At 39.1% G+C, this 24,435-nt stretch overlaps 1 protein-coding gene across 1 annotated transcript in view; it reads left to right on the plus strand.

Moving 5' to 3' along the window:
* Positions 1-24,435, plus strand: part of PLPPR5 (phospholipid phosphatase related 5) — a 191,006-nt gene that overhangs the window by 19,981 nt on the left and 146,590 nt on the right. Inside the window, exon 2 of the mRNA XM_047082310.1 lies at positions 20,666-20,798. Coding sequence (XP_046938266.1) covers positions 20,666-20,798 — 133 coding nt within the window. The remainder of the gene's footprint in view (positions 1-20,665; positions 20,799-24,435) is intronic.

The raw sequence follows: 24,435 nt of genomic DNA on the forward strand, positions 1-24,435 counted from the left end.
TTTTTGAGTGATCAGTAGCCAAGTGCTCAAGGCTAGTGTCAACTGTATTCACAGGGTACAAATATAGCCTTTTTTGCCCCTGTTATTTTAGAGAAACTTAGTCATTTCCTAGTCTACTTTTTCCTCTAAGTGAAGGGAAAACTGTTGGACTGATATGCATCATTTTGATCTGTCCTTGAGAAGACACACCTGAAGAGATTTTTGAAGGTGTTTTCTCAAATTAACAAACCCTTGGTTTACTGTAACTATTTACAATATGATTTTTAAAACACCATTTTATTCTTTTTAATATTTTTCATGTTTATTTATTTATTTTGAGAGAGACAGAGAGAGAGCACGAGCAGGGGAGGCGCCGACAGAGAGGGGGAGAGAGAATCCCAAGCAGGATCTGCACTGTCAGCACAGAGCCTGATGGGGGGCTCAAACCCACAAACTGTGAGATCATGATCTGAGCTGAAATCAGAAGTCGTATGCTTAACTGACTGAGCCATCCAGGCACCCAAAACACCATTTTAAATAAAATACTTTTTTTTTTCAAGGTTAGGAAAGAGGGGGGGATATGAAAATATTAGAATACTTTTGAAACTTAAACTTGGAACAGGGCATTTTACAGATTTCCCTTCCATATTGTCTAGCTATGGGAGGGAAAGATTCATGGCTTTGGTGGATTCTCCCCCATTGACTCTTCCTTTTGCTAACTCTTTGTGTATGTTAAAGAAGCTGTGGGGAAAGGTTATTCATGGCACCTGTTAGGCATTCTTGTTTTTGTTTTTTTTTTAAATAATAGGATTATGTCTTGTCTTCAGCATGAATAGTGGCAGCAAGTGCCTTAAAGACTGCAGTTCTATCATAGTCATATATACCTACCTTCCTTCCTTCCTTCCTTCCTTCCTTCCTTCCTTCCTTCCTTCCTTCCTTCCTCCTTCCCTCCCTCCCTTCCCTCCTTCCCTTTTTTCTTCTTTCCTTCATTCCTCATTCATTCACACAACTCTTAGTGGATATCTGTTATATGCTAGGCAACTTGCTAGACGTGGAGGTTAAACAATAGAAAGGATCTCACAAATGCAGTGGGAAAATTGTGTAAGAAAGTGACAGACGTTAACATATGATGTCCATCACTGTCCTCAAGAAGACATATTATTTATTCTTTGTTGGTGTGGTAGAGCTTGGGCCCAGGTGTCTTAGAAATAGGGAAGCATTCCTCTCTTCCTTCATTTTATGAAAGATATTGATTATGTTCATGTTCTTGGGTTCCAGCCAATCTTTTTTCCAAGAAAATACAAGAGAAGCTTATGTCTGTTTTTGTGTTCAGTTACCAGAGGCATCAGATCAGATTAGGTACACATCCGGAGAACTTAACACTTTACTATTTGACATTATGCACGGGCTGTGTTTGTGCTTTTATTTCAAGCATTGTCACCAAAATATCATTGTTGACAACTTTATTCGTACTGCAAATATTGGCACCGCAATACTGCTGCAACCTTGAATGCATCTGTGTTCATGGATCAGTGCTTCTCTCTGCTTCCTGTACATTTCCAAGTACATGAATCACACGCCATGATTTTTGTTAATGGATGAGGATAGGGCAGAATCTGTTTTCTTCTGGTACCAATTTACAAGTGCTCCCTCTTGCGTGGATGCCCTTTGCAAAGGTGAGATTGGATACAAAAACCTATTACCATGTATCAGGTAAGGGAGAGACCCACTGTGTAACCCAATGGGATAGATTAAGTCAGGAAGAGCTGGAGCATAGAAACTGAGGAATGGACACAGAAGGGTAGACTTCCTTCGAAGGTACTCTGGGCATCTTCTCCTGCCACAGAACATGGGCTATGGAAGGAAAAGCTACAGAAGACAGGTATTCTGGGAAAGTGTGTCAGGGAGGCCAGTGGGGAGTAGTAGCATGGTATTGGACACAACAGAGGTCCGGGGAATGTAGGAGCCAGTGGGTGTTAGGAAAATCTGTTGCCGCTGTATGGAGTTAAGCAAAAGAACTCCAATGCCTGGAAGACAGATGGGAACAGGTAGTCTCATCCTTAGAGGGACTAAGGGTGTTGATTAGGTGACCAAAGCAGAGCCTCAGGAACAGAGATCAGCTAGTGGAAATCAGGCCCAAAGTAGGAATTGTATTTCTACTTCCACCTGAATCAGTAACAGAGATTTGATACTGAATCATAGACCTTGGGCTATAGTTGCGTCAATCCCTCCTGCCTAAGGTCAGGGTTTTCAGAGATCAGGTAGATCTGAGCTTAGTCTGGGGACAAAAGGGATAGAAGTATTTAAGTGACTCCGGCTTTGTGAAGGGGGTGATGCAGAGCTGACAGTGAAGTGGGATGACACACCTATAATCTGTGTCAGAGCCCCACCTGCTACTCACCGAATTGATTTCATTATTTCAGTTGAACCCACTGTCAGGTCTTTTAAGGTTGATCTGTTTGGGGAATTGCTGCACTGATTCAACTAACAAGATTTTCTGAAAGGCAAAGGAAACGTGAAAAAGTTTTATGCTTTCATCACTGTTAAGCCTTTTCTTGGAGGTCACCAACCAACAACCTTCTTGCTTGGACATTCACTTCTTCCACTTCTTTGAAACACCGAAGCTCTGTTCAAGGATCACCTTCCCACCCTTCCTTGAAATTGTCTCCTCTCCTGGGCTAGTTGATGTGATCATTTTCTTCCATCTCGCTGACACTCCTGCTCCATGTCCTTCGTTTGCTTCTCTTTTCCATTCTCCAATTGTAGGAGATCTCAAAATATATCCTTAAGCCTTTCTTTCCTTCTGCTCTCCTCTCCTCATTATTGGCATGTGTCCGTTTGCTTTTCCACTGCTGTAAGCCCGGATCATGACCTGGAAGCATTACTGCAATAGTGACTTACCGGACTTCTCCCCCTCTTGCTAGTCTCCTCTGTTTCTGGATTGATTTTCCCAAAGCAGAGGTCTGGTCATAACTCTCCCCTGCCCAGAAATTGCATAGCCTCCCACTGTGGACAAAATGAAGTACTAACTTCTCACCTGGATCTCAAGAAATTTACATAACTGTTCCAAGATAATCACCCACCAGTCCTCATATCTAGTCTACACTCAAGCCAAATTGGGCCATTTACTGTTTCTCAAGGACATCCTATACTTTTCCTCCTCCAAGGCTTTATTTATGTCTCCTTTGGTCTGTAATTGTGTCAACCATGTGTCCTGGTTTGCCTAGGTCAGTCCTGGTTTATTCCTGTTGTTTTGATATCAATATTACTAAGCTTTCAATTCACATTCCAAAGTGTAATAGTTGGGATGATAAATTATATTGTCATGCTACCTGTGAAGCTCTTTTTCCTGTTCCTTCTTTCAGTCTTATTCCCCAGTCTGCAGTCTATTTAAGTTTGCTTGTGAAACATAGCTCTATCCTTTTAAGTTGTGTGCCATATCAATAACATCCACTTCCATGAGATTTTCCTTCTACTCTCTACCCTACCGTCATTGAGATCAAGGCCATATTCTTTGTATCAATTAGATTGCTTTTTCTATACATAATGGAAAACTTCATAACTTAACCACTTAAACAATAAGGAAAATTTATTATGTCACACACAGGGAGTGCCATTAGGATGGCTCAAAAAATGACTAATTCAGTATCTGAACAACAGATCAGAGATCCAGATCTCTCTTCTCTTTCCACCCTGACATAATATGTGTTTGCTCTGCTCTTGGCTGGCTCCTCTCATGATTGCACAATGACCACCCTTGTTCTGGAAATCACATGCAACGATGATGATGTCTAGCAGAAGGATAAAAGCAAGAACCCATGTTTGGAGGCACCATTCCTAGCAAAGATCTCCTCATCTTCCTTGAGCACAATTTCAACTCATGCCCAGGCATAAGTTAGTAACAGATGGAGCCACCAGGACTTGACAAATCATTCATCCTTTGAGGCTAAGGATGGCCATGATTCCCTGAAGACTGTGGCTATAATAGAAAAGGGTGATAACTGAACAAAATCAAGACTCTGTGAGGAAGATGGAGAGTTAACATTGATTAGACAAACAACACAGTCTGCTACATGTAAGTTTGGGTTCAATCAATGTTTATTAAATAGGGGTTTAGTTTTCTTTCAGATATGAGGAATTTGAATTCACTTGAATATTCTAATACTGTCATGAATTATAAATACTGATATTAAATAAACGTTTAAAATGATCAGCCCCGCACGTAACAGGTTCATTTCAATACTATTTTGCTTGAGTTCATATGGAGAGATTATAATTAAGATTTTGAAAGAAAACTTGATTGAGATTTTAATAGCCATCTAAAACTGCCGGCCAGCAAACTGTGCTCAGAATTGCTCATTAAGTAGAATTGTTTCCTGTTGCTTTTTGAGGGAATGTTTTTCCAAGTATTTGAGTCCTGTATTCATTGGACTCCTATCTATATTCGTTGAGTCATATTCCTAGGACTCAAATATTCACAGGATTTCAATTACCTGTTACAAATTTACCTTTTGGTACTGAATTGCGGAATTCTCAAAATGTCTGCCAATTGTGAAATGTGAGAAACAGTAGATCAAAAAACTGTGATTTTGAAATGTGCTATGACACCAAGGGGGGCTTGCAAAAAGACTGCTAACGGAGGATCTTCTTTCATGCCCAGGACGGGACTTTCATTCTTCCCACTCAGGGTCTATTCAGGCTCAGCACCTCCCAAGATCCTCTGTGGGAAAGTCAGGTGGAAGCCAAAGCGTTCAGAGCAGTGCTTGTGTACTTTGCACAGTGGTTAGGAGCGGACTGTACAGATGGGGGCTTGCTCTACCTTTTGAAATGTTGTCACCAGGCCACAACACAGATGGTCTCAATGGGGGGACCACAGGAGTCCTAGCACCCCCTGGGTCTACATCAGAAAGAGCCAACACTATTAACATGAAAATATTGCATGCAATAAAGGATCAGAAAGACTCATTTGGTTTCTGAATAAAATAGAACAGAGAAATACCATTTCTAAACCCTTCATTGGATATCGCTGCTCAGAGTTATGGACCTTGGTGCCCAAGGGTTGGGGCTGGCATTTTATGTTTTCAGCAACACTCTTGCTAACTGCTGAGATGTGATGACTCCAAATATTTTGACAGCCTACAATGGGACTCAAAAAAGAAGCAGAATCTAAGATTATGCATGGTTTGGACATTTGAAAAAATTTTCCAAAGGATGAAGGGGCTAGATAAGATTGAATTCCGTCCAAGAGTAAAAGTCAAGGGTTCAGTCTTACCTGAGGGCAGGTTTTTACATGCACATTCAAATACATGTGTAAGATAATCTGAACCTTGTAAGGAGTGGTAGTGGGAAAATAGCACAGAAGCTGAGTAAGTTATATATGGAACAGATAGTGGACTTCAAAGTCATACTTTCTTCTCCCTTAATAATTCAAATCAACAGGCTTTCACATCAGTTCTGTAGGCTTCTACTAGTCTATTCAGCTTCTGAAAATAAATATTTAATCATTATGCCTTTGAGAAATAATATAAATCTATAACTTTTCTTCAAAATTTTGCCTTTCTTAAAATGAACTTCCTGTTAATGTTATCTGAACATCCCACCAAACTACCCCATCACCAAGCCTTCAAAGTAACATTTTGGGGTAACAGGCTGATTGTAAAAATAAATTGCAGCAGATTGAGGACACATTTGGAAAATTAATATTCCCAGCCCCACTGCACTCTGTCCTCTGTAACTCTGTCCTCCACTTTTGTTTGAATAAATGTTACTGTTTGTTGGACAGTCTTATCTGTAAGCCCTCTTTTTCTGGCTATTTTTTTTTTTTTAAAGAGACTCCTATCTTTGTGCTTTACATAGAAAAGCATATTAGGGGAAATTATATCCATAAGTACAAAAGTTTAGATAAAAAGGCTTTAACTCCTAGACTTTCCTTCCTAAAATAATATCAAGGTTGACATCGAATGATAAGTAAGTTAATACGTGTTTCATAAAGTGCTTTGGCTGCATGCCTGAAAAAATCTTTGATGATGAATATAATACTAAATGTAGAGTCACACTGCCTGGGTTTGAATCTCAGGTCTGCCAGTTACTACTTATGAGACTGTGGGGAAATTACTTAACCTCTTCATGCCTCAGTTTCCTTACCTGTAAAAAGGAATAATAATACCTACTTCACAGGGTGGTTGTGAGGACCAAATCAAATCAATATACATAAGGTGTTTAGAATAGCACCTGGTCTGTGGTAAGTGCTATATGTCACTTTTAAAAATGACAACAAAGGAAATATATTAATGAATTTATATAATAAACATGTATCATAAGCTTAAATTAAAGGCATTTGAGATAAATAATAATCTGTTTTCTAAAATGTACTTCCCATTATATATTGGAAGCCCTTAAATTGGCTTGCTTAATAAATTCAGCTGAACCAGAGCTATTAGGGTTTCACATTTAAATTATAATTATACCTTTTCCTAATACACCATGAGCAGTAAGCTGGAAAGTTGCACTCATACCAAAAACAAATGAGACCAGACTGCAAAATGAGTTTATGTTCCAAGATTCATCTCATTCATTTATTTTTGGGTCTTAATCATGCTTTTCTTTGTGCGTTCTCATCAAACATTTTTAATGGCTTAGTAAAGTATAAGGATTTCCTATGTAATCAACATTTACTCTTTCTGTGAAAGTGTTTTAAAAATAAAGTCCTTCAAATGTCTAGTCATTTTTTCCAGTAAAAATGAGTGGCCTTAAAAGACATTTGTTCTGGCAATCTGTTTAAAGATGGGAGAAATGAAAGCCAAGAAAACCGGAAGAAGATGGCCTCCAGGGAAAGATCTGTATGATGAATTTGAAATTGCAAGGAATACTCTCTCTGCTTTCCCAGACAGAGCTGTCACCTCGAAAGCCTAGTTTCATGAAAAGGAGTGTTATCGGAGTATCGCAGTTTAGTCTGTCAGGTGCATATTCCCTTAATGTGGGTAGGGTGCTTGAAGATAAACACTAATAACTCAGTCCTGTTGCACAACAGAAACTTATATTTCAATGCAGAAGAAATCTGAACCATACAGCAGTATAGGTTTTCTGAACTAGCAAAAAAATAAACATTAAAAAAAAAAGGGGTGGAGGGCGCGCCTGGATTGCTCTGACTCTTGATTTCAGCTCAGGTCATGATCCCAGAGTTGTGGGATTCAGCCCTGCCAAGGGCTCTGAGCTGAGCTTAGGATTCTTTCTCTCTCTCTCCCTCTACCCTTCTCCCCAACTCGCTCTCTCTTTCTCTCTCTCTCCTTAAAAAAGAGGGGGTGGTGAAATAGAGATAGAAATACTGTCTGCCACAAGGCAATTATGAAGAGCCACCACACTGGCTCAGGTCCCTTTGGTGGTTCTCCCCAGACTCAGCTGCCAGCAGACACCCCAGGGAAGTCCAGCGGGGCAAAGTATGACTCTTCTGTGCTGTAGGAAAGGAATGTTATTCTTGGATTGGAAAGGTCAGGTAAATCCCACTGTTGTTCCCTAGCCACTTTGTGCTGCACTTAAATGCCTTTTTATTTCCCACTTGTGACACTGTTTAGAATAATACTTTTCTCTCTTGTGCGACTTAATACTTGTCTTCTTTTGTATGAGCTATTATTTTTGCCTCTTCCTAATAACCAGAGAAATGGTGAATGAGTTTGTCATCACTTTATAAAGTTAGCCTTCTTCAGCTTTCCTTTTTCTTTCAGAAGAACCCAAATGCTTTCATTTAGTTGTCATAAATAACTATACTAATCTTTCCTACATGTGAATTTCTCTCCTCTGAAAATGAAGACTTGCTTTTACTTACTCTCCTTAGTGTTTCTGGGATACTAGCTTCACCAAATATTTAGGATTGCCCCTAAGACAAAGATTTCTAAGATCAAATGAGTTTGGGAAACACTGGGCAGTAAAGTTAACAGTTTTCTTTAACAGATTGTCATGCTTTTGGTCATATGGGAAAGCTGATTGGGAGAAAATTACCCTCTTAAATGCAGAAGTTCACACAAGAAGGCTTAGACTGCCAGACCTTTCTTAAAATAAAGCAAAATTAAAAAAAAAATACATTGTAATGTCAAGTTTAACTCCACAACTAGACTACATGGAGTTGAATCCTTACTTTATAACTTATTAGCTGAATGACCTTAGTTAAGTCATGTAAACTCTCTGTGCCTTAGTGTCCTCATCTGTAAAATAAAGACAGTAAAATAATGCTGTCAGGGGGCAGCCAGAAATTATGAATCTTAATGTGCTAATATGCGCTGTGAATCTCTGAGGAGGATTAGAGTTTGTAGCTTTTAGCTGATTTTTTTTTTTTTGGACCAGGAGTATCTCCTCTCCCCCCAAATCCATTTAACATCCTGCTGCAAATAGTTTTAGAAGCACTGACATAGGGACATCTAATTATTGCTTGTGCTTCAAAGGCTTATTTCTGAAAACTCCATTATCTCAAATTCCCAAAGAATATTTAAATTTTATCATGTTTTTTTATTGTTGATAAAGAACAGGGGAAATTAATTTGAATGTGCATTTTAGAAGAGCTAGAAAGCAAGCCAATAAGCTGTATACTAGTTTTCATTAATTATGAATGTCATTTTGAGGAATGACAGATACATCATAACAGTACTGGCCTACCTTAGATTTTTGACCATGAAGAATTTGATGTTCTATATTAAATTTTTTAAAACTGCAAGTATGCAAAGTGACTTTGAATTATAGTGTTCTCATAATTCATTTTTCTTTTTTTTTTTAATTTTTTTAATGTTTCTTTTTGAGAGAAAGAGACAGAGCATGAGTGCAGGAGGGGCAGAGAGAGAAGGAGACACAGAATCTGAAGCAGGGCCCAGGCTCTGACCTTCAGCACAGAGCCTGATGCGGGGCTCAAACTCAGGAACCACGAGATCATGACCTGAGCCAAAGTGGGATGCTCAACTGACTGAGCCACCCAGGCGCCGCAGTTCATTTTTCTTATAGTTCATGTTCACTACATTTATGTAAATGGTTGGGCAAATATAAAGATCGAGTACAATTTAATTAACTAGCAAAGGAGTTTTTTATTGGTTTGCACAAACTTCTCATCATTAAAAATAAAGAACGTGCATAGTGTAAATCTGTGTCTTGTCATTAGACCAACCATGCTTCCTTTTTCTGTATGATCGTGCTACTTCCCCCCTCACCCCCAGCCACGTGTATACACATGCATGCAGTACAAAATTAGTGTCAGGACTTTCACATTATCCCAACGTGTCAAACTACTCTATTATCCTATTCCAAGCATCACAGATTTCCTTACCACGAACACTAAGCCATCACAGATCTGAGTTGGCTAGAACATTCAGGATCATCTAATAACAGCTAAAATTTGCAGAGTTCTTATTCTATGTGTGCTAGCTCCTGTTCTAAAAATTTTATAACAATTCTATTATTGAAGTCTTACAACAGCCCATGGTGGCATTATTTCTATTATCTTCATTTTATAGATGAAGACACTGAGGCAATGGTTCATACTATCCTACTGTGGAGAGACAAGTGCTTGGAGCAAAAACACTCCAGGTGGTCCTTCTCCATGGTGGGCTCCAGCCATGTCCTTGGGCTTGGGAGGCTTTTAACATTGACCACACTATCTAGATGGGGTTGAAGAAGACTGGATCCCTTTCTGTAAGATTATTCCGGAAAGGAACCCTAAATTTGGCCACTTGCATACTCAGTCCTCAGTCAGTACTTACTTTTCTTATCTCCTGCCTTCTTTAGTCATTCATCAGTGTAGTGAGTGTGTCTGTACTGGCAGATATGCAGTAAGCTTCTCTGACACCCCCAGCATTTCAGCCATGGTGAGAAGTGCACGATTTGGCATGGTAAGAAGTAAGCCAGAGGACGAGCATGTGCTGGGGCGCTGAGCAGCGAGGGGCTTGTCAGGACACTTCATCTCTCCATGTCTCACTTAAAACATGTGGAAAGTGAGAACTTCGGGGTTTTTTTTTTTTAATTTTAGGTTTAATTTAACCTTGCCTTCTACAACCCCACCCTTCACTACAATGCCTAGAACAGCTCTTTGCACCCTACAAATATATAATAATTATTTGTTCAAATAAATATCTAGAAATTCCTTTAAAAATATCCCTGAAAAATGTAACACATGTGGTAATCAGGACTTTTAGTCCCCTTGAAGTATCCAGTAGAGAGCTTATTAAAACACAAATGGCTGGACCCCACACCCAAGGCTTCTGAGATGGTAGGTCTGCGGGGAAGCCTGCAAGTCTGCATTTCTTTCAAGTTCCCAGGTGCTGCTGATGCTGCTGGTCTGGGGACCTCACTGGAAAACCACTGCCTATAGAGCATTCTTAAAATTGACGCGTACCTATCCTCTGGCTTCACAAGTTAAAAATGATTTAATAAGCTTGTCCCACACAGTGGTGGGGATAACAGCTTTGTGTGTTTCTTATCCCCTACTATGTATATTTTAGCAGGAGTCTCCTGAAGACTGCAAACCTTAATTCAAGGGAACAAATCCAGTTCCTGGCCTCATTTCCTTCTCTGTAAGCTGCCTTTTGACCCACTGCTTCACTAACGCCCCCAGAATGTGGGGGCCTTCTGGTTGCCACATGTCTACAGTCTTAACTACCTCCACTACCATGTACAGATTAAGAGCATGGGTTCAGAAGATGAACTGCCTTGGGTTCAGATGCTAGCTGTTCACTCCACACCCAGCCCTCGATAGTTTACTTTATCTAGGCCTGATTTTCTTCATCTGTAGCTGGATTTTAATAACAATACCCACCTTATAGGGTTGTTTTAAAGATTAAATAGGTAAGTATTTGCAAAGTACTTAGAACAATCTCTAATACCTAGTAAATGCCATGTAAATTAGTTTCCTTTTCAATCTTTTTTCTTCCCAGCTTTATAAAGATATAATGATATATTGCATAACGTTAAGGTGTACAATGTGCTGATTTGATAGATTTATGTATTACTTCAAAATATTAACACCATAGCATTAGGTAACACCTTTGCCCTCTCACATAATTACCATTTGTGTGTGTGTGTGGTAAGAACATTTAAGATCTACTCTTTTAGCAACATTCAAGTATACAATTCAGTGTTATTAGCTGTAATCACCATGCTGTACATTAGATCCTCCAGAACTTGTTAATCTCGTAACTGGAAGTTTGTGTCCTTTGGCCAGTATCTTTCTACTCCTCCCCTAACCCCCACCCCTGGTAACCACCATTCTGCTCACTGTTTTTATGAGTTTGACTTTTTTTTTTTTGTTTCAGATTCCACATATAAGTGATACTATGCAATATAGGTCCTTCTGGCCCTCTGATTTATTTATTTAGCATAATGCCCTCAAGGTTCATCCAGGTTGTAGCAAACAGCAGGATTTTATTCATTCTCATGGCTGAATAATTTTCCATTGTATACACCACATATTCTTTATCCATTTATCCATAGACAGACACTTAGGTTGTTTCCATCTTAGCTATTATGAATAATGCTGCAATAAACATTGGAGTGTAGATATCTCTTTGAAATCCTGATTTCAGTTCCTTTAGATACATACCCAGAAGCAGGATTGCTGGCTTATGTGGTGGTTCTGGTTTTAATGTTTTAAGCTATTTTCCATCCTTTTTTCCATAGGGGCTGTACCAATTTACATTCCCACCAACAAGGGTTCCCTTTGTTCCACACCCTCACCAACACATATTATTTCTTATATTTTTTTTCCTTTATTTATTTTGAGAGAGAGAGAGCGAGTGGGGGAGGGACACAGAGAAAGGGAATGAGAGAGAGCATCCTAAGCAAGTTATGCGAAGCTCAATGTGGGGCTTATCACCGGGCTTAAACCCACAAAACCCCGAGATTGTGATAAGAGTCAGATGCTTAACCAACTGAGCCACCCAGGTGCACCTATCTCTTGTCTTTTTGATGATAGCCATTCTAACAGGTGTTAAGGTGATTATCTCATTGTGGTTTTAATTTAATTTCCCTGATGATTAGTGATTTGAACACCTTTTCATATACCTGTTGACCATTTGTAGGTCTTCTTTGGAAAACAGTCTATTTGATTCCTTTGTCCATTTTCAATCATTTTTTGTTTAGTTTGTTATTGAGTTGTATGAGTTCTTTATATATTTAGGATTTTAACCCCTTATCAGACACATGATTTGCATAGATTTTCTCCCATTTGATAGGTTGCCTTTTCATTTTGTTAGCCTATTGGTTTTTTGTTTTTGCCACGCAGAAGTTTTAAGTTAGCTTTTCTTCATGATTTCTCTCACAGTTGCATACCACCTCAACTATCACTTACCTTTTCTTTAAATCAATCCACTTTACCAACAAATTGTAAAAGAAAATATATCATTACCATAAATGAAATACCAATATCAATTTAGAAATAGAAAGTAACCATAAAATGAACATACTGAAAACCAGTGTTTTTCAATTCTAGCCAGTTATAATTTTCAATGAAAACTGAGCCTGAGACTCACTCCCTCTTTATTAAAAAAAAAAAAAAAAAAAAAAAGACATTAGCAAGTTCTCACTGCTGTTAACAAGTAAACCCCCAAATCTCACTGTTGTCACACCTTAGAGTTGATCTTTCACTCATGTAATAGTCCACTGTAGGGCTACTGATTGAGGCACTTAGACTCCTTCCATCTTATGGCACCAACAACCCCTGGACCCAGAGAAGTCCCTGCTTCCAGCCAGCAGATGGGGAGAGAACATGGAGAAGATACACATGATTTTTCCTCTTTGATCTGAAGCTGACATACACCATTGATCCTAATGTTCCTTTGGTAGAAGTCACCCAGCACCAAGCTTGCAGAGAATGCTGGTCCGGACTAGGTAGCCACTTCCCAACAGCAACTTTATCATATGAAAGTAAGAACACAAGTTTTTGTGGTCAAATTATGAAATATATATATTTATAGAAAAACATAACCATAGTTTCTTACCTACTGGTAAGGATTGTGCAACTATTGTATCAGTAGCTATATTACTTCTTCAGTAATTCTGAATTCAACTATATTAAAACGTTGGATCATGAGTAACTTGTTCTGTGAGCGTTCCACAAGACAAGCAAATATTTCTAATTTTTAACTTGATAAACGAGCTATGTCTTGCAATACAAGTAGTACGGGACGCTGAATGTCACATGATCACAATTGAGCCAATGGTTCTTGAAATCCACTTTGATATATGAGTGCTTTGATTTATAAGCATGTTTCTGGAACAAATTATGCACACAAACCAAGGTTTTACTATAATTCTCCTCTCTCCTAACCTCAATTCCATTCAGAAACTATATTTCAAGAAGTTAGCAGCTACCTTAGCAAGAGTTTGGGAATCCATATACACACTAGATAAACCTTAAATTCTCTGCATCATAACACAATTTAGATAGTACCCAGTGTAGCTTTTTTTTTTTTTTTAGCGATTATTTATTTTTTAGAGAGAGAGAGAGAGAGAGAGGCAGAGCACGAGTAGGGGAGGGGCAGAGAGAGAAGGAGACACAGAATATGAAGCTGGCTCCAGGCTCCAAGCTATCAGCACAGAACCTGACACGGGACACGAACCCACAAACTGTGAGATCATGACCTGAGCCAAAGTCGGATGCTTAACTGACTGAGCCACCCAGGTGCCCCCCCTCCCCCCCCCCCCCCCCCCCGCAGTGTAGCTTTTTACTTCTTGGTATGGCTTAGAACTTTCCTTGGCTAGCTTGAAATTGGTGTTGGGAAATGAGATCTCTCTTTACATGAGCCTGTGTAATAACCAAGAATGCATAATGTGTTTGATAGGAACCTAAATATAAACTCAATGCCTTCTTACATTTTAAAATTTAAGTGTGTCCCATGACTATACTTTTATGGATAAAGTTGCTTTTCAGATACTATTTCACATGTAGATACTATTTCTCACCTGAAATATGAGACATGCCAAGTACCATCACACTGATTGCATGGACTCTACTGCTGCATTACATCTAAAATGTTCTGGTACCAATTTCAAACCAATAATGCATGGGTATCTTTGAATTATCACCAGTTGAAAGAGAGAGGAATTTCTAATTGTGTTTTTATAAATGAAAACGTAAAGCTATTTGGAGTTTGGCATTTGATGAAAGTCTACAGTGATTTCATCTCCCTACAAAAAACCTACTTCAGTATTTTGTCATTAAGGAATGTAGATAACAGAAGGTCAGCCTCTGGGAATTGAGATACGAGAGCAATGTTATGTTTATAAACATTTGTATTTGAGGATTTATGATTTGCTTCTGCATTTTTGTAGGTTGCTATTCATCAGCAAGATGGGGCTTTTTACTCACTGCCAAGCAGGGTAATAGATAAGATATCGGGCCACATACCAGTTCTCTCCTCAAAGATGGGATGAACATGTGGATGGGTCAGTTAGAAAGAGGGTGTGTGTACATCCTGCTTCGTAAGTGAAGTAGGACTCAAGTGACTCCAGATTAAGAACTCCTTCTTGATAATGGTGAGAAAATAACCAAACCACCAGTCTTTGATTCCACATAAGAACGAAGGGTATGCGGAGGAAACATGAAGAAATTTCATTGAAAACGGAATCTCAAAAAAATAACAGAAAAGTTAGAAAGGGTAGCAAAAAGCTCCTTTGGAATTTGTTGGAAGTTTGGTAGGTATGTCAAAAGGATGAGGAAAGTCTTTTTCTAAACTCAATTCGTTTATATCTGGAGACCCCAGGATTCTAGAGGTCCTTATGAGGTGCTTTGTGCCCCAACACATCCCCTTAAAACTATAGAAATGCTAGGGATGGGGTGGAGCTCCAGGGTGTGACCTAGAATGGGGAGGGGGGCTAAGCTGGCTTAACCTGGAAAAATTGGAAGAAATGCTTACAAGTTTCTGGGCAGAGGCTGTGGCCAAGATAGTTCTGAACTCGGATTCAGATTCTGGCTGTGCCAGTAACTGTGTGATTCAAGCATGTTTAACTTCTCTATTTATTTCTCTCTGGATATGTGTTCTTATCTATAATATGGGCAGATCGAACTGGATTTCATTCATTCATTCCTACAGCCATTCACATTAATTGCCAGTCACCGTGCTTTAATACGAAAGTATAAAAATAAACATTATACAGTCCCTGCTTCTGAGAAGCTGTCAGTTGAGTGGAAGAGACAGATGTTACTGATAATTATAAAATCATGTGAAAAGTACCATAATAAATGTACAAAGTGCTGCTGGAACACACAGAAGGAGGGATGGGTTGTACCAGGAATAGACATAAAGTTGCAAGAGAGAAGGCAATATCTAAATTATTGCCTTGCCTAACAAGGTATACTAAGCCATAGACCAAGTATAAAAGCCTGGATGTATGGAAATGCCTGGTATGTTGGGGGAATTTAAATGTTTAGCTATGGCTAGAACATGCCATGTGTGCAGGCTGTAAGAGTTGCAGAAGCTGAAAAAGTGGGTTTAGGCTCAGCTGTAAACAATATTTTATGACAATTCCTGTTATTCCTTTGGCTGTGAAGACACACTGAAAATTTTAAATAGGAAATTTGGATTGCACAAATTTGTTTTCAGTACATCAGTCTGGCAGTAGATGGCTTGAAGACCACAGGAAAATGGAAGCACAGAGGTGAGTTCTGAGGATGCTGTTAATGCAGGAAAGAAGTGATACGGGACTGAATTTTAAAGTGGCAATAGTGATAAAAATGGACATATTCAAAATATAATTGAGATACAGAAGCAACAGGATTTAGCAACTGATGGAGAGAGGCAAATGAGGGGGGACATGGGTGTCAGCATGGTGTGTAATGGTATGAGGGTTTTAGCCTGAGTATCCCACTGAAGGACTATGGGTTAATTGAGATGGTGACATGGAGAGGCAGGAGGTTCAGGATGGGAGAGATTAATTTCATTTTGGATGGGAAGGTTTTAAGAACTTCAATATGCAGATCTGAGCATGTTGAGATATTGCCGTTTGAATAAGTAGTTGGAGACCTGCTGTCCTTGTCTGGAGGTCAAGGAAAAGAGAAATATCTAGGATTCCTTGGAGTGTCAGGGGTTAGTAATACCTTAGGTGGAATAAAGTCCTCCAAGGAGGGCTTCTGACAGGACAAGAGAAAAAGAACCAAAATAAAATACCAGGGAACATAGAATTTAGGTTTGTAATTTACTGATGAGACCTTTTGCCCTCAAGGCAGATTCAGTCTTCTCTAGCTTCTGTCCAGGCCATGTTGAGAGCTACTAGGAGGGCCTACCTTCATGCCTCTTCTAACACTGCCTTCCTGGTTAGGCTTGTGTCTAAATCCTCTTCATCTATCAGGTAACATCTGTCCACCCTTTCTTTAAGAGTGATCAGGATTATGGGGCGCCTGGGTGGCTCAGTCGGTTGGGCGTCCGACTTCAGCTCAGGTCACGATCTCGCGGTCCGTGAGTTTGAGCCCCTTGTCGGGCTCTGGGCTGATGGCTCAGAGCCTGGAGCCTGCGTCAGATTCTGTGTCTCCCTCTCTCTCTGCCCCTCCCCCGTTCATGCTCTGTCTCTCTCTGTCTCAAAAATAAATAAACGTTAAAAAAAAATTAAAAAAAAAAAGGGAGTGATCAGAATTACACCTGCCTTTCTTTGATGGTATGTTAATTTGAATTCTCCTAGAAGCAGGCCCCACCGGTGATGAGATGCACAAGAGATTTGTCAGGGGAAACACCTATAGAAGATAAAGGTTTGGGGAGAGGTAGGCCAGAGAAGGCTGGGAGAGCCTTCAGACTATGATGGAGGTGTGACCCCTGTGAAAGAAAGTGGGGGTGGGGGGGAGGAGAATTGGGTGGCAAGCACCTCAGAATACAGCACAGTTTCAGGAAAGACTTAGCCAGGCTGATAGGCAGTTTTCAAACCAAAATTGCCAACTGGAGGTATCCCACATCTGAGGAATAGGCTTTCCTGCATACCTCCACCACACCTACTTAGCCATTTGCTAGGAGGAGCCTGCAGGAAGTACGGCCATAGTGGAGCAGCAGCCGGGCCCCTGTGCCGGAAAGCCTCCCTGCAGGAGGAGAATCTGAGTGGCACATTTCACTACCACCTCACATGCCCTCAGTGACTCAGTAACATTTCTTCCTAAATGTGCTACTGGTGGTTATTGTCCAAATTAGTTAAAACTCAGGCTTGTACCATTATTAGTTATTTCATTTGTGTCCACCCAAGTAGATTATAAAGCTTTCTTTAAATAGCAGTGAGAAGCACTAAGTTTTTACCTCAGAAGGCATCTAAGTATTCATTCTAATAAAACTTGTTTTCTTTTCATTACATGAATTTGTCTGATAGTAGTAAACAGTGGGAGCTTTGACTAAGGAAATTGGCATGGGGGGAGGTTAGGAGAGAATATGATTTGGATGAGGAGTTCCACAGGTATCATAAGGAAGGGGGCAGAGCTAGAGCATGTGAAGTAGACACACCCACTGGAGGAAAGCAGACACTGGGGTCTGAGCACCTCCGTTTGATGAAATGAAGTCCTTGTAGGCACACAGAACACAGTATCCAGAGAACATGGTGGAAGGGGCTAGTCTAGAGCAAGAACTATCATGGGGTGAAGTCCAGCAAGATGTGATGGATAAGAATTGAAGTAGACATCACTGCAACTCCTTTTTTTCTTTTTTCTTTTTTTTTTTGAGAACTATGCTTTCTACCCACAGAGGCAGTTTTCATACACCGTGACACATCTTCTTAACTTTGGTTAATTGTTTGAGAAGAAACACCCATCCCAAGCTGACCCCCTTCTTAGAATTTGGAGTTGGGGTTCAGTAAATCTAATTAGTTGAACTTTCCCTAAACTGAGCTGATATGTTCAAAACAGGGCTCTTGGAAACCGTTGGGGCCATCATATACGCTAGGAAGTAAGGAGAACTGGCTTGCAGAAAGAATGAGTCAGGCACTGGGAGAAGAGCTGAGGTAAGAGGCAGTGTGACTCCAGAGACAGGGAGGGAGGCTAGGAGAATAGTTGCCTGGACTCCTGAGGAATTTCCATTCCTGGACCTAATCCTGAGCCCCATCCCTTGAGTTCTGAGATAACCTTCCAACCCCAGAGTAAATTCTCAGTTTTGCTTAATCCAGTTTGAAAGAGTTTCTTTTAGTAGCAGCCAAACAATATTGACTGAGACAGCATTTTGGCAGATATGCTGAAGACACAAATAGGAAATTCGGAAGTGCACGATGTGCTGACATGCAACCAGGCAAGGGGTTAGCATTAGGAAAACTGGGAAGTGTAGCCCTGGGAGGAGGGGCCCAGACAAGGCAGCTCTTCGTCCAGTAGGAACCTGGTGACCGAACGAGTTATCAAGTCAGGGCCTGAGCATGAAGGATCTGATCATAGGAAGGAACTAAGGTGTAGGGTAGAGACTTCATCACAGCACTGAGGCAGAAGTTGGTTTTTGGGAATCAGGCAGAAGGTCAGAGGCTAACTGAGACTTTCTGATCTAATGAGGATGAAATTTATGCATGCATTTAGTAAGAATTATTGGGTATCTATTACATTCTGGGGAGTTTCGTGTATTAACAGACCTCGTTGGAGGGGGTCAGTGTACTAGGGGGTAGAGCCAGCCTGGTGGTGGAGACCCCACTGATACCTGCTGCGAGGAAAAACATCTGAGAGGACAGAATCCAGCAGGGAGCTGGGCAGCACATGATGTGGAGTAGATGATAGGTTCTTAAAGTCTGGAGCATTCTAGGGCAAAACACACCTGAAAGAAGCTGAAACTGAAAACTCAGAAAGTAACTTCTTTCAAAGGGCAGCAGAAGAGTGATTCAGAAAGGAAGATAAGAAGATGTCAGGCACACAGCTTGTCTATTTGTCAGTTTCTCCTAGGACTCTGGTGGCAGCTAAGGAACCCATAGAAAATACCTCTTGTGGCTCTTTAGGCCGGATGAACCATTTCATCACACACCTGCTCTACTTTACCAAAGTTAAAAATTTTGGAATTTGCAAGGCTATAAACTCCAGTCTTTTTCCTAATTCAATCCAGGCTTACCAGATAAGCAAGACTAGATTCCTTTAATATAATTCAGCTCAATCCCTGATTTAACCTTGAACCCTGACCTCCTTGGAAGAAGAGATATAGTAAGAAAACAGGAAAAGTTAGAAAGAAGAAAAATTAAGAAATGCTTTATAAGTACTTATATTGGGGTAGAATTAGGTCCAAAATGTAATCTCCTATGACTTCCTTCTTTATCTCTCACCTGTAATTTTGAATATCTTGTAATTACAGATATTACTTTTCATCAAGACCTCAAAAGCATTTTTCCAGAAGATATCAGGGACTCCTCATATATTACCTTTACTTACCCTAGACAAGATGTACTGAAAACTAACCTTGACAATAACAAATGAAGGAACATACAATTGGCTCCAGTTTCTTTTCTCTTAATCACATTTCTAGTGTTGTTGACCATAGTGTTAAGTAGAGTCAAGGCGCCCCTGGGTGACTCAGTGTCTGACTCTTGATTTCTGCTCAAGTCATGGTCTCACATTTGGTGGAATCAAGTCCTGCATCGGGCTCTGTGCTGACAGCATGGAGCCTACTTGGGATTCTCTCTCTACCTCTGTCTCTCTCTGCTCCTCCCCTGCTCATATGTGCATGCTCTCTAACACACACACACACACACACACACACACACACACACACACACACAGCATCAAAAGATCTGGAGCTGAGTCAGCAATTTCTGCTTAGCTTCTGATTGGCCTGATGGGGTGCAAATTATTTAACATCCCTAAGCCTTCATTTCCTCATCCATAAAATGGAGTAATAACACAGGCTTTAATACCTTTCTGGGTGATTTTACAGGCCACTGCAAATGGTATAAACACCAATGGAAAACAGGCAGCTTCTTTAATAAATTAGCAGGTCCTTTAATAAATCAGCATCGTAGAGCAAAGAATCTGTACCAGAACCCAATTTTTCTCCTTACTGGCTCTGTGGCTTTGGGCAATTCATTTGAGTTCCAAATCTTGTTTTTTTCAATTATAAAAGAAGTATGATAATATTTCTGTTTAATGTTTTTTATGAAGATTATAATGACACATATACTAAAGTATAAAGAATATATTAATGACTATAATTTTTAATACTGTCTCAGAATAGAATAATGAGATATTGGTGAAGGATAATCTCAAGGCCAAACACATGTGAATTGATTTTTTTCTTGTTATAAAAGTATTAATATAATTTTACCTTAGGATGTCTTTATCCAATCCTTTCAAGAATATTTTCACAGAAAATCATTGTGATTTCTTTGGCAGTGACAAATTTAAACAAGACATAATCACTTAAAAATAAAACATGGAATCCATTTACATACCAAAAATAAATGAGTGTGTCCTTAAAGCAAAGATCCTTTGTGTGTGTGTGTGTGTGTGTGTGTGTGTGTGTGTGTGTGTTAATGAAGTCTTTTAGAAGACAAAAATGGTATGGTCTATTTGTATTCATAATTTACCGGTTTAATACTCTTTTGAATTAAGAGAAAGATGGCTTGTGTATATAAAGTTCTAATAAAAGAGTTTAGTTAAGCAAATATGATTCAGTTTTATATTGAGATTGTTACCACTCAAAGGAGTTACTTTTCTGCATTTTTTAAAAATAAGATTATTCTACAGTATACTTGTTAAGTTCTAATGTTCTTTAACCTTTTATTTCCTTGCAAGATAATAGTTGGAGAAACTGCTGTGTTTTGCCTACAACTAGCCACACGGGACTTTGAAAACCAGGAGAAAACTATTTTAACTGGAGATTGTTGCTATATAAACCCACTGGTGCGGCGAACTGTACGATTTCTGGGTATGTGTTCATTGAATTATTTTTATTGTTGCCAAAACCATGTTTATGTATAAGCTAACCCTTAAAATGATCAGCATTTTAGCCCTATGCAAATATTGGATTATATTTTATTTGAAATGTTTCAGTTTGATTTTAAAAATAATATTGCATATGACGTTCTCTCATATTGTATGACTCTACTTCAGGTGTCATTTCCATATTATTTTAAGGAAAAAAGAACGCCACACTTGGATGTTTTCATATTCTTTTTTTTTTTTTTAATTTTTTTTTCCAACGTTTTTATTTATTTTTGGGACAGAGAGAGACAGAGCATGAACGGGGGAGGGGCAGAGAGAGAGGGAGACACAGAATCGGAAGCAGGCTCCAGGCTCTGAGCCATCAGCCCAGAGCCTGACGCGGGGCTCGAACTCACGGACCGTGAGATCGTGACCTGGCTGAAGTCGGACGCCCAACCGACTGCGCCACCCAGGCGCCCCATGATGTTTTCATATTCTTTAAGAAACTAAAAATTATATAATTAAAAGAAATTATTTACTGGGCTTATGAAACTTCAGAAACAATGCTTAAAGAGAAATGATAATCTAGTCATATTGCTGAGCATCATGAAAGACAAGAAAAATAGATTGGCAAATAAAAGATATGTTGTATAGCGCGCCTGGGTGGATCAGTCGGTTAGTGTCCGACTTTTGATTTCAGCTCAGGTCATGTTCTCCCAGTTGTGAGACTGAGCCCTGCATCGGGCTCCATGCTGAATGTGGAGCCTGCTTGGGATTCTGTCTCTTTCCCTCTGTCTCAAAATAAACACATAAACTTAAGAAAGACACCTTGGTGCTCCTGGGTGACTCAGTTGGTTGGTTACGTGTCCATCTTTGGCTCAGGTCGTGATCTCACGGTTGGTGAGTTGGAGTTCGAGCCCCGCACATGCGTCTCTCTGCTTTCAGTATAGTTTCTGCTTTGGATCTCTCTCCTGCTCTCTCTCTCTCTGCACCACGCTCCCTCACCGCCCCCCCCCCCCCCACACATGCACTCTCTGTCTCTCAAAAATAAAAAATAAACATTAAAAAAAATAACAAAACATATGTTGTATTTTTAATTACCATGTGTAGCTCTCCATGTTGCATTACCTCTGAGCTTTTTTTTTAAATGTCAACAAAAATGCACTGGTGATTTTATTAGAAGAAAAGATTTACTATCACTATATTGGACACCTGAAACTAACATAACATTGTATGTTAACTATACTGGGGTTAAAGTTAAAAAAATATAAAAAAATTTAAAAAGCATTTATTGATGACGTTAACCTTCAGTCTGAAATTCTAGCACTAATACATATAAGTATTGATAAGTTATTGCAGATCATTTTAATTCAGTAGAAATTTTGCCAAGACAAATTTTTAACTGACACAGTAAAGTTTAATATAAATTATTATTTCTTGTATTTATCAGGTTAAAAAGTATTTCTGTATATACTATACTAGATAAAATTTAAGATAAATTCTGATCTGTATTTAGATTAAGATTAAGGATAGTGTACCCTTCAATATACTTCTCATAGCAGTGGGATCAAGATGAAGACTTTGGAGATATTATGCACAGATAAGCAAAGCTATATATAATCCTACTTAAAGACTAATCAAATGTCATCATGCCTATGAATCTCTCTAAAGATGGGAGGTTTTCATATCTAAGACTGTTCTTTTTATTGCCATCAAGTTATACATCTCCAGAGCCCTCATTTATACTAAGTGATAACTTTTCTATGAAACTTTACAATTATTTTTTTTTTGCATGCATCAATACTATGTTCTTGACTTGTTTATCTTTGCATGAGAGACATTTAATAACAAAATAAGCAATAATATACTCCAAACTAAAAATGATGAACTTGACACTGTCCAAAATACTGTTAAAGCAAATTTTATTATCCCTACTTAAGTAAATATTTTTCAGCATTTGCACACATATTATTAAGGAATATATACAGTAAAGCATATTTGAAAGACTATACACAGTAAAGCATGCTTTAAATCTCTGTATGTTTCTTATTATATGATTTTATGAAATATTTAGGATTGCTTGATTTGTTTCTTTTCCCTTGTTCATTATGATTTGGATGTTTCCAGTTTGTTATAATGGGAAGTTTATAAGCAAAATATTACTGCATCATAGGGCATCATTCTTTTTTTAAAGTATGATTTGATTTGATTTGATTTTTTATTTTTTTTTTAATTTTTTTTTCAACGTTTATTTATTTTTGGGACAGAGAGAGACAGAGCATGAACGGGGGAGGGACAGAGAGAGAGGGAGACACAGAATCAGAAACAGGCTCCAGGCTCTGAGCCATCAGCCCAGAGCCTGACGCAGGGCTCGAACTCACGGACCGCGAGATCGTGACCTGGCTGAAGTTGGACGCTTAACCGACTGCGCCACCCAGGCGCCCCTTGATTTTATTTTATAGAGAGAGCATGAGCAGGGGAGAGAGGGAGGGAGAGGGAGAGGGAGAGGGAGAGGGAGAATCTTAAGCAGGTCCCACGCTTAACATAGAGCCTGATGTGGGGCTCAGTCCCACAACCTTGTGATCATGACCTGAGCTGAAATTAAAAATCAGCGGCTCAACCAACTGAACCACCCAGGTGCCCCAGGGCATTGTTCTTTGTACGGATTTTATTCTGGCGATCAGCACAGTGGATACTGTCATGGGATCTCACTTTAAAGTTTCTTTATAGTCAACTACAATACTGGTCTTGGGCCTGATGCACTGAATATTTTAATTCAAAAGCACATTTGGGAACTTTGCAAGCATGAAGAGACATTTCCATATCCGTATCAAATACTTTTCTCTACTTTAAACAGGAAAACTTTCCTTTAAACAGGAAAACAGCAGATAAAGAGAATGGTTTGGTTAAATAAAATGAGTACATCTTAGCCTAGATTCCAAGGGAGTAGAGATGAAGACTTACCATTTAGGTTTCCATGCTGGGCCATGATGGTTGGAAGGAGAGTTTATGTGCATTAACATTTTATTGAGTTCCATTTTCTTTCATTTCTCTGCTTCTCCTAAATTTCTTCTTTTGCTAACATTTACTTGTATGACTCATGAAATGCTGGGAAGATGTAAAGAAAAAGCTTTTTATTATTTGCTTTTAGAATTTTTAGACAAAGGGAGAACTAAGGTCTTGTCTCATTGCCATTTGTATACACATAGAGTTTGCTATGTGCAGGTTTGTGTGCATGAGCCTTTTATAATCTTATATAATATTTCAAAAATTAAAAGGATAGCCATGCATCTGATACTGGAAAATCATTTGATCCTGCACAACTTTCCTGGTGACTTCCTACACAACTGCCAATGATTATGTAAAGATTTAGCAAACAAACAATCCTGAAATGTAGAACTAAGAAGAAAGCTGTCTGATTATTATAATAGAACTATATGGCTTTTTAATAAATGAACTGTTTGGGAAATATTCTTTTGGTATAATTTTAAAATACCTGATGGAATTTTATTTCCCCAAATTATAAAAGAATAAATCTCTTCACATTGGTACCACATCCTCAAAGGCTGTAGCTGTAAGTTTAATTGAAAACGATGCCAAGGAATGTATTTTGCGTAAGCTACCTGAGGAGAAAAATAAGT

Source organism: Lynx rufus, unplaced genomic scaffold (assembly GCF_022079265.1).
Source record: "Lynx rufus isolate CCGP_SWC_20201006 ecotype Redwood Valley unplaced genomic scaffold, mLynRuf1.p SCAF_2, whole genome shotgun sequence".
Lineage (NCBI taxonomy): Eukaryota > Metazoa > Chordata > Mammalia > Carnivora > Felidae > Lynx > Lynx rufus.